Source organism: Onychomys torridus, chromosome 12, assembly GCF_903995425.1.
Source record: "Onychomys torridus chromosome 12, mOncTor1.1, whole genome shotgun sequence".
NCBI lineage: Eukaryota > Metazoa > Chordata > Mammalia > Rodentia > Cricetidae > Onychomys > Onychomys torridus.
In genome coordinates this window covers 263,293-275,162 of record NC_050454.1, presented here as the reverse complement: position 1 = coordinate 275,162, position 11,870 = coordinate 263,293, and the positions used below count along the sequence as shown (strand labels likewise).

The following is an 11,870-nucleotide window of genomic DNA, read 5'->3' as shown; positions in this document are numbered from 1 at the left end:
CAATTTTCTTAAAAAGTGCTATATTGATTTCCAAAATGGCTGTACAAGCTTGTATCCCCACCAGCAGTGGAGGAGAGTTCCACTTGCTCCACATCCTCTCCAGCATAAGCTGTCTTCTGTGTTTTTGATCTTAACCATTCTGACAGGTATAAAGTGGTATTTCAGAGTCATTTTGATTTGCATTTTCTGGATAATTAAGTATGTTGAGCAATTCCTTAAATGTCTTTCAGCCATTTGAGCTTCCTCTGTTGAGAATTCTTGCTATACAATAGACAAATAGGATGAGAAAGAAATCAGAGATACATCACCCTTTACAATAGCCACAAATGATATAAAATACCTTGGGGTTACTCTAACTAAGCATGTGAAGGACCTATATGACAAGAACTTTAAGTCCTTGAAAAAAGAAATTGAAGATATCAGAAAATGGAAAGATCTCCCATGCTCATGGATAGGCAGGATTAACATAGTAAAAATGGTGATCTTACCAAAAGCAATCTTAAGATTCAATGCAATCCCCATCAAAATACCAACACAATTCTTCACAGACCTGGAAAGAATAATACTCAACTTCATATGGAAAAACAAAAAATCCAGGATAGCCAAAAGAATCCTGTACAATAAAACAACTCTGGAGGCATTACAATCCCCAACCTCAAGCTCTACTATAGACCTACAGTAATAAAAAACAGCTTGGTACTGGCATAAAAACTGACATGTGGACCAATGGAATCGAATTGAAGACCCAGACATTAACCCACACACCTATGAATATATAATTTTTGACAAATAAGCCAAAAATGTACAATGGAAGAAAGAAAGCATCTTCAACAAATGGTGCTGGCAGAACTGGATGTCAAAGTGTAGATGGCTGCAAATAGATCCATATCTGTCACCTTGCACAAAACTTAAGTCCAAGTGGATCAAAGTCCTCAACATAAATCCAGTTACTCTGAACCTGATAGAAGAGAAAGTAGGAAGTACTCTTGAACACATTGGCACCAGAGATCTCTTTCTAAATATAACACCAGTAGCACAGACACTGAGAGAAACAATCAATCAATGGGACCTCTTGAAACTGAGAAGGTTTTGTAGAGCAAAGGACAAGGTCAGCAAGACAAAGCGACAGCCTACAGAATGGGAAAAGGTCTTCACCAACCCCACATCTGACAGAGGGCTGATATCCAGAATATATAAAGAACTCAAGAAATTAGACATCAAAATGCCCAATAGTCCAATTAAGAAATGGGCTGTAGAACTAAACAGCTTTCATCTATTTTTGCTGTTGGATATTTAAGCTAGTGACTTTGCCATGTTAAATTCATCCTTACCCACAAAGCTTGATCATAGATCTGCAAAAATCATGCTTTTAAACCTTTCCAAAGAAATTAAAGATAAAACATTTTTTCATATAGATTTTTTATTTCATCCCACATATTTCCCATAGTCTAATACAAGCATGAAACTTAATAAAGAAATTTAAAAGGATTATACAGCTGTGGCCTGATTATGAGCTTCTAACAAAGTGTACCACTGACAACATAGTTTAAACATTCCTAATCTGAAGCCTGAATTTTGAAAGTTCCATCTATGGAGCACCGACTTCTTAAAATAAATTGTCTACTCCTAGAGGTAAAGTGAGGATAGTCAATATTCTCTCCAGCCATGTTTAATTTAAAATGTTTGTACATGCAGGTAATGTTCAAAATACTTTAAAATGTAATTTTATTTAGTATTCTGGATCCTTATAATATAGATATTATAATTATTCAAATTTGATAAAAGGAAAATTTTGTTTGAACTGAATAATTACTGAAATTTAGACAGCTAAAGTAATATGTAATCAAAGTTTGATGTATGCAACTATGGTCCATTCTTGCCTGGTGAAATATTGATCTTAGACTCTTCATAAACAGAGACAATTTTTCAATGATAAAATGATGAAAAATATTGGTTTGTACATACTTCTACTATTACCTTCTATACTATCAACAAATTTCAATTAATTCACTTCTAAAATTGACATCTAAATGTATCTGGTTCTCTGATATTAGACTAACCAGGATTTATCTCAGTAAATTAGTAAGTTAACTTAATTTAGTAATTTTATTTGAGTAAATTTCTACATTTTCCTACATAGAATTTTCTTTTTCCAAACATGACATTGTAACATCCCTGAAATACATAAGAGAAAGATCATTTAATTCCTGGACTCAGAAATCTTTTCATAATATTAGTAATTATGACATGATGATTGACACTACATGTGTGTATTGACTTATTTCTCATACTTGATTGCATGGCTTTTGATATATGTTTTGATGTAATCTTCTATATCTATTTGCTAAGTAATTGGAGTTTCAAAGTCATATGAAGCCAGGTGTGATGGCACATGCACATCTGTAATTCCAACATTAAGGCAAAAGAATCATGAGTTTAAAGTCAAACTTGAATATAGAATAAAACTATGTGTGCACAAGTGCTTGTGTGTGTATGTGTGCATGTATACAAGAGGTAGAGATCAAAATAAGTTTTAATCACATCCATCACTAAATAAAATAGCTGATGCTCAAAGAAACAATTTTGTCATGTTTATGTATCACTGTATATATATATATATATATATGTTGGAGGGAAAAATTAGATATTTCTATGACATAATTTGACCTTTAATATTATACATTCCTTCTCCACAGTGAAGATTCCAATGATGCAGTGCAATAATTGAATGTTCAATTCTGACTTCATCCTGCTGGGAATTTTTAATCACAGCCCTCCTCATACTTTTTTTTCTTTTCCCTCATCCTGGGAATCTTCTTCAAGGCCCTCATGGGGAATTCTACCATGCTGCTTATCATCTACCTCCATGCTTAACTCCACACCCCCATGTACATCCTTCTCAGCCAGCTTTCCCTCATGGATCTCATGCTCATCTACACCAGAGTGCCCCAAATGGCCTTCAATTTCCTCTCTGGCAACAAGTCCATCTCCATGGCTGGCTGTGGAAGCCAGATATTCTTCTTTGTCTCCCTACTTGTAGCTGAGTGTTTCCTATTGGCCTCAATGGCCTATGGCTGTCATGTGGCTATTTGCCACCCATTAAAGTATTCTGTTCTCATGAGTCATAAAATCTGTGGTCTCATGGCTGCCTCTTCAAGGATTCTTGGCTCCCTTGATGGCATAATAGAAGTTTCAGCTGCATTATCTTTCTCATATTGTGGTACCAGAGAAATACCTCACTTTTTCTGTGATGTTCCAGCACTGCTCACTCTTTCATGTAGTGATACCTTGACATTTGAAAAGATAATATTTTTCTGCTGTGTAATTATGCTTATCTTCACTGTAGCAATCATTATTGCCTCCTACACTCATGTGATTCTGGCTGTCAATCATATGGGCTCTACTGAGAGTCGCTACAAAGCTTTTGCGACCGTTCCTCTCACCTTGTGGTGGTGGGAATGTATTATGGGGCAGCCATGTTCATATATATGAGGCCCTCTTCTGGTTGCTCTCCCAATCAGGACAAAATGGTGTCAGCTTTCTACAATACCCTTACTCCTATGTTGAACCCCTCATTACAGCCTCCACAACAGAGAAGTGGCCAGAGCATTCATGAAAGTATTAGGGATGAATAAAGCTGCAGCATGAGTAAGCTGAATATTGTGCTCTATTTCTAGCCATGCTTTAAGTAGTTGAGCATAATGACTGAAGAAGGAGGGCCATTAATTCAAGTCCAACATGAGGAGCATACTGAGTTCAAAACTTGTCTTGGCCAGATTGCAAAGCCATATGTCAAAAAGCATACTTTATGTGTAAATTTAATGGATGAAGCAATACATTCCAAAAACTAATATTTTATCATTGTAGATTTATAGCCACCACATTAAATTAAAGCCATGATAAAAGTTAAAATTCTTATTTATTTAAATATGTCAGTTATTTTTGTGGCCATTTAAAATATATTATTATCAGTAACAACATTTAACAAACAAGAAATATTTTTTACTCACAGTGCTCATAGATAAAGCTTTACTAGTTTCTTCTATTGAGTCCAGCCTACTTTGGACTTACAATTTTTCTAAAATGGAGCTATTAATTTTCTACTAATTCATATATAATATATTACATATATAAATATATTATACATATATATTTTTCTTTTATTATTATTATTATTATTATTATTATTATTATTATTATTATGTGTTTTAAATTTTATACATCAGCCATGGGATCCCCTGTCCTCCCCCCTCCCGCCCCCAGGCCCACCTTCCCCCCAGCCCCTCCCCTCCATTCCCATGTCCTCCAGGATCAAGGCACCCCTGGGGATTCATTTAAACCTGGTGGATTCAGTACAGGCAGGTCCTGTCACCTCCTTCCAGACTGAACAAAATGTCCCTGTGTAAGCCCAAGGTTTCAAACAGCCAGCTCATACACTAAAGACAGGTCCTGGTCCCACAGACTGGGTGCCTCCCAAACAGATCAAGCTATTCAGTTGTCTCACTTATCCAAAGGGCCTGATCCAGCTGGGGGCTCCACAGCCTTTGGCTCATAATTCATGTGCTTCCATTCGTTTGGCTATTTGTCGCTGTGCTTCTTGCAATCTTGGATTCAATAGTTCACGCTCTTGCAAACCCTCCTCTTTCTCGACAGTTGGTCACCTGGAGCTCCACCTGGGGCCTGGCTGAGGATCTCTGCGTCCACTTCCATCAGTTATTGGACGAGAGTTCCAGCACGACAGTTAGGGTGTTTAGCCATCTGATCACCAGACTAGGTCACATCAGGCTTTCTCTCGACCATTGCCAGCAGTCTTCAGAGGATGTATCATTGTGGATTTTTGGGGACCTCTCCAGCACTCTGCCTATTCCTGTTCTCATGTGGTCTTCATTTATCATGGTCTGTTATTCCTCATTCTCCCTTTCTGTTCTTGATCCAGCTGGGATCTCCTGCTCTCCTAACCTTTCTTTCCCTCAAATCTTGCCCTTCATTACTCCCACTGTCATCCAGGTTGTTCATGTAGATCTCATCCATTTCTCTGTCATTGGGTGATCCTTGGGTCTTTCCTAGGGTCCCGTTTTCTAGGTAGCCTCCCTGGAGTTGTGTAGCAGTCTAGTCATCTTTGTTTTACATCTAGTATCCTCCTATGAGTGAGTGCATACCATGTTTATCCTTCTGAGTCTGGGTTACCTCACTCAGAATGATTTTTTCTATATCCATCCATTTGCCTGCAAACCTCATGATGTCATTGTTTTTCTCTGCTGAGTAGTACTCCATTGTGTATATGTACCATATTTTCTTTATCCATACTTCAATTGAAGGGCATCTAGGTTGTTTCCAGGTTCTGGCTATTACAAACAATGCTGATTTCTAATTGGCTAGGGCTAGCAGGGGTTGGCTAGGGCTACAGTTTACCACCATCTTTGGGCAAGTTTGTTCAAGTTCCATGGCAGAGACATAGAGGATTTGTCCCTATTTGGACATTGCCTTGAGGTACTGTAGGGGATGGCCCAGGCTTGGTATGTGCTATCTCCCTCATCCCTGCTGTTGGGGCATTGAAGATTGATTATCCATTGTTTGTGGTTCTTTCACACACTGCTTGATCAGTTTCAGGAAACTGAAACTGAGGCCTGATCTCGGACAGAAGACATCTGTTCAGTTCTCTCAAAAACAGACATACAAATAACATTACATGCACTCAATAAGTTATATTTAGTAACACACACACACACACACACACACACACACACACACACACACACACACACAATAACAATTGAAAAAGAGGCCATGGATTTAAAGGTGAGTTTGGAGGGACATATGGAAAGGATAGAGGGTAGAAAAGGAATTGAGAAATCACAAAATAAACAAAAATTCAAGCAAATGATAGTCTCTGAAGTAAAAAAAAAATATTTAGTCATCACATAGAAATACAAAAGCCTACTAATATTATGGAAAATCAGTCTAGTGGGACCACAGTGCCTCTACTTGACTTAAAACTTGAAAGTGATTGATAAACTTGAACAAAGTTCTGTTTACAAATAAATAAGACAACTCACTCAAGGATTTTATCTAATTAAAATGGGAACTTAAATTGCCATTTTTTACTTATTCTTATGGACTTCATAGAGAGTTTAAAATTGTGACATATAAAGTAAGACTAGTCAACATGTAGTCTTTAATATATAAATGACAGATAAAGGAAACAAAATAAGAATTATATGGTATTCACTAATAAAATGAAGTAACTTTCTCTCTTTCCTGCATCAGTTTTTCAAGTTTAAGCCTAAATTACATCAAGCCCTAAGAAGAAAAGCAGCTGGCAACACAAGTGTGGTAATTGAAGCAAGAGATTGGATTCCCTGGAGAAACTGTAAAAATAAATCACAGATTACTGGGCAACATGTTGTGCAGGTTCCTCTCTGGAAGTTTAAATGTTTTCAGTTTCCTTGTGAAGAGCAATTCTTGGGTGGTAAGACTGAAGAAGGGGTATTTTGCAACCTCCATGATATTAGAGAATACTGCTGTGATGGATAGACCCACACATTACTTATCAGTCATGCAACAGATACTATACTATGTTAAACTCCTCCAAACACTAGGATGCTCTTCATGCTGATCTGCCTTCATATTCTTTTATATATCCCTTTATATTCTTTGTAAAAGTAGAATGATGTTTTATATATTTCTTAACATTTTAACATTAAATAACAATTATGAAGGTGATAAATGAATGTTATATTTTTCTTACAACTGTATGAGTGTGATTGAGTCATTTGAGACCTTCCAGTAGATCTGATGAAATTACTCATTATTCCAGTCCTGCTGTGGACTTATGGCTCTCTCCACTGCATAAAGTGACCTTCTTTGAATAAGATCACATAAGAAAGAAGCATGTAGGTTATCAATCAAGAACAAACAATCTATTAAAAAAAAACAGAACATTTTAAAAAATTGTTGCAAAACTGAGCTAGTAAAATTGAGCTTACTACAAATTTACTAGAACTTAAATGATGGCAAGATTAAAGGTGACAAGTAATTCATGTACTTTGATGAATGAGTTTTAAAAGAAACTTATTTGGTCTTGTAGAGAAACCAGTAATGGATATATAAAATTGCAGGACCTCTATGAACACCACAGCCCACAGAATGATGATCCAAGGGAGACAAGAAGGCAGTTTGGATTAACATGATTCATAACCAGTGTTGGTTCAAACTCAGAGATCCTGACCCTGAAGAGTTTATTTTAGGTATATTTAAGCACAACACAATTGGGTGAAGAAAATTTCTGTGATAATTAACTCAACCCCATGTGCACAACAAAGCTGAAAACCTGATTACAATGAAACTCTTTGTAAAGTATATGGGTCATCTTCCATAACGGTAGGTTCTAAAGATTAACTGAGAGAACAAGCTTGAGACAAGGATCTGAGGGAAGAAGCTGTGTCGTCTCTGGCCACATAGACAATACAAAGATCACAAGGCTATTAGAGCATGTCTGTTCCCAGCCTCCTGGGTAGAAAATGTAATATATATATATCTCCCCTTGAAAAGACAACTCTCTGTGTTTAACGTTTCTGGTTCCCCTAGTACTTATCTGTGAGTACAAGAACCTCTGTGCTTCCTACATCAAAATAAAAAGAAATTCTCAGGGGTATTTAGCTTGGCTTGTTAAAAGAGAGTTAGTTGATGGTAGAGTAAGAATTTTGTCTGAAATCAAGGTTTCCTACATGGTAATTATTTTAAGAACAAAAACCAAGGCTACATATTGTCTCTGAGCTCACTATATTGAAGAGCTTACTTCCTATACAATAAAGAATGCAGAAATATGTGGAGAGTATGCATGTTTTTTGTTTAATATGAGTCTGTGTATTTATGAATGTATATTAATATATGTACATGTAAGTATATGAATTGTAACTAGAAGGAGATACTAGTCATAAAAGTAAAGGACTACAGAAAACGCACTTCACTGAAAAGGATGGATAGGCCTAAGTAAACACTTTTGTATCACAGATCTATAAGATCACATTCGCATGGTTCTAATGGAAAACACATCAATGACTTAACAAGATATTTGCAAAATATTCTACAGTGCTTCACAGTCAATGTCAGGTGAAAGTCCAATCCGCAGAAATCATGAACAATTTGGAATACTGCCTGCCTTTTAGGACAGTAGTAATACAATCTATTGAAAAAACATGAGAAAAAATATGTTGCTTAGATTTAAAAAAATCAGATTAATTTTATCCTTTATCTCAGGAGTTTCAGATGTCAACATTTCCCCCCAGAAGTACTCATGGGCCCTCCTAGAAAACGTGAGCAATACGTTCAGTGATGTATGATTTGAAGTTTCTCTCTGTAGGCACAAATTTGTGAGTAATTTTGAAGTTTGGGCAATGACAGGCTTTATATATATATATCTATAAAGTAGAACATTATTTCTGTATTAATTTTGGAGGTATTTTACATATTTTGGATGACTTTACATAATATAGCACATTGAGGGTAGATGCTTATATTTATTTATCCCAACCAAATTTCACCATCACTTTTTTTCTTCATTTGCCTTCTTTTCCTCATATTTCTTTTTGTTTTCTGTGCTCTCCCAGCTTTCAGTTTCTCTGTAGCTCCAAGATTTTTTCCATTGATATTCACTATCTTTCAGTATTCTATTTATTTGAAATGCTTTTACTAAATTTCTTTCCTTTCTTTTATACCTTTCATTTCCTCTTTCCAACACATCTCTAATTTCTCACTCCTCAAAATAATTTTACAATAGTTATTGATCCCATAATAATCCAAAAGATGGAAAGACTGGAAAGATGGCTCAGTAGCTAAAAGTGGGTACTGCTCTTCCAGAGAACACAAGTTCAATGTCCAGCACCCAGATGGGCTGTTCACAATGGCCTCTAACTCCAGCTCCATAGGACCTATCACTGTCTTCTGGATTTCTTGGATACTTCCCCATATATGACATATACCCACACACATATATACATAATTGATAAAAATCACATTTTAAAAACAATGGAGGAGCATTATAAGAATTTATGATACTAATAAACTACTGATAAAATCATCACAAAACTTATAAAGCAACAGTGTGTTATATATAGGCAGCCCTGTTTACATGGTCCACTTCTAAGTTACTTTTGAAAAATATTTTTTATTTGAAATGGATTAGATTTATTTTAAATATGTAAATACTATTGTATTATTATTTATAGTACATTCTTCTATGATGGTATAACTTAGTATCTATTGACCATTCTTTTCCCTTACTCTTCCCACTCATAACAACACCTCCCATGAGACCAATTTGTTTCAGTCCCATATGTGAGTAAGGTTATCAGGTATTTGATTGGAGGGGCTACCTAACCTAATGTAATCTTCCTGTCCATTTATGTTGTTCTAATTCATGACAATTAGCATAATATTTCATATATTCTAGAAGAAACAAATTTGATTTTAAAATGAAAATGAAAAAACAATATTTGAGGAGATAGATAAGATTATCTTACTCCAAAAAACAAAATCTTGTGTGTGTGTGTGTGTGTGTGTGTGTGTGTTGTATAAGTGAGTATGTCTCTGATTAAGTTTGTTGTTAAATAAAAATTTAATAGATTGAAATAAATCAATAAGCATAAAAGAAGACACAGAAATCAAATGACTATAGGTATATGGACTTTTATCGAAGTCCCCAATTTTATTCCAATGATCAATGTGTATGATTTTAATGTCAATACATGATTTTGTTGCTATAGCTCTGCAATGTAACTTAAAATCAGAAATAGTAATACCCTCAACAATTCTTTTATTGTTCAAAAAAATTTTTTTGCTCTCCTGGCCAAATAAAATTTAAGTTTAAATTTATAAATTAAGTTTAAAAGTCATATCAAGCCAAGCATGGTGGTGCTTGCACATCTGTAATCCCAGAAGTTTAGGGATTAAGGCAAGAGAATGATGAGTTCAAAGTCAAACTTGGATACAGAAAAAAAAACTATGTGTGTACCTCTGTGCACGTGTGTACATGAGAGAGAGAAACAGAAAGTGACATAGAGTGAGAGAGCTCAAAAATAAGTTCTATTCACCCCCCTCACCAAACAGAATAGCTGATACCCAAAGAAACAATTTCTCATGTTTACATCTCACTGCCTGTATATGTATATCTAGCATGGAAGGAAATATTGGGCATTTCTATGATACAATGTGCCCTTTATTACTATACATTATATCTCCACAGTGAAGATTCTCATGATGCAGTGGAACAATTGGACCTTCAATTCTGACTTCATCATGCTGGGAATTTTTGATCACAGCCTTCTTCATATTTTTTTCTTTTCCCTCACTCTGGGAATCTTCTTCATGGCCCGCATGAGGAATTCTACCATGGTGCTTCTCCTCTACCTTGATGCCCAACTCCACACCCTCATGTACATCCTTCTCAGCCAGCTTTCCCTCATGGATCTCACGCTCATCTGTACCACAGTGCCCCAAATGGCCTTCAATTTCCTCTCTGGCAACAAGTCCATCTCCATGGCTGGCTGTGGAAGCCAGATATTTTTCTATGTCTCTCAACTTAGAGCTGAGTGTTTTCTGTTGGCCTCAATGGCCTATGACCATCATGAGGCTATTTGCCACCCATTAAGGTATTCTGTTCTTATGAGTCATAAAATCTGTGGTCTCATGTCTGCCTCTTCATGGATTCTTGGCTCCCTTGATGGCATTATAGAAGTTGCAGCTGCATTGTCTTTCTCATATTGTGGTACCAGAGAAATACCTCACTTTTTCTGTGATGTTCCAGCCCTGCTCACTCTTTCATGTAGTGATACCTTGACGAATGAAACCTCCGCAACAGAGAAGAGCATTCATGAAAGTATTAGGGTTGGAAAAGTCTACAGCGTAAAGTTTGCTGACTATTATGCTCTGTCTCTAGCCATGCTTTAAGTAGTTGGGCATAATGACTGATGAAGGAGTGCCATGAGTTCAAGTCCAGTGTGAGGAACATACTGAGTTCAAGACTTGTCTAGGTCAGATAGCAAAGCTGTATCTCAAAAAGCATATTTTATGTGTAAATTTATAGGATGAAGCAATACATTCCAACAACTAATATTTTTTTATCATTGTAGATTTATAGCCACCACATAAAATTAAAGCCCTGAAAAAGTTGACATTCCCATTTACTCAAATATGTCAGTTATTTTTGTGGTCATTTCAATGTATTGTAATCAGCAATAACATTTAACAAACAAGATATATGTTTTTGCTCACAGTGCTTACACATACAAAACCTTTCATGATTTCTTCTATTGAGTCCAGCCTACTTTGGATTTGTAATTTGGCTAAAATGAAGCTACTAAGTTTCTACTAATTCTTATGTGTGTATTTTGGTCTAATAAAAATAAATGCAAACAACAGTCAACAGACAAAAGGGATACAACATATTGAGTCTTAGGTACACTGTGTATTTTTGTAATGAACATTTTTCTCCAGAATACTTGAAAATAAGGTGTTGTCATTTATTTTTTTCTTGTGCAGGCATTAATACTATAAACGGGAGAGTGAATTTTAATAGAGAAATATATGTTTTCTAAAGTCTGCATATCCCCTAAAATGCCATGGCATATTGCAATGATATTATTATGAAAGTAAATGTAATAATTACAGAGAATCTTAAGTTTCTATGAGGAAAAAATCCTGCTACAAACTAATATAAATATAATTCATTTATATTCCCTCAAAAGCTGTCTGGCAGAGTCTGGTGCTGTCTGTTGTAGTCTGAGGAAGCTGAAACCTAGACATTTGATAAGGCTGAAGTCTCATGTGAAGCCCAGACTTGTCTATACACACATGGTTCTTGAAGTAACTAA

General features: G+C 35.8%; 1 protein-coding gene and 1 pseudogene across 1 annotated transcript; both read left to right on the top strand.

The window, feature by feature from the left end:
• Nucleotides 1-2,707: 2,707 nt before the first annotated feature.
• LOC118593744 lies at nucleotides 2,708-3,648 on the top strand (annotated as a pseudogene).
• A 6,606-nt stretch (nucleotides 3,649-10,254) lies between these two features.
• Nucleotides 10,255-10,947, top strand: LOC118594217 (olfactory receptor 2M3-like). The gene has a single exon (XM_036204051.1). It carries the CDS (start codon nucleotides 10,255-10,257, stop codon nucleotides 10,945-10,947), a length of 693 nt encoding a protein of 230 aa, XP_036059944.1.
• Nucleotides 10,948-11,870: the final 923 nt, after the last annotated feature.

Excerpts from the sequence above, each read along its gene's own strand:
- LOC118594217 (XM_036204051.1), top strand. The coding sequence starts at position 10,255 with ATGATGCAGTGGAACAATTGGACCTTCAATTCTGACTTCATCATGCTG.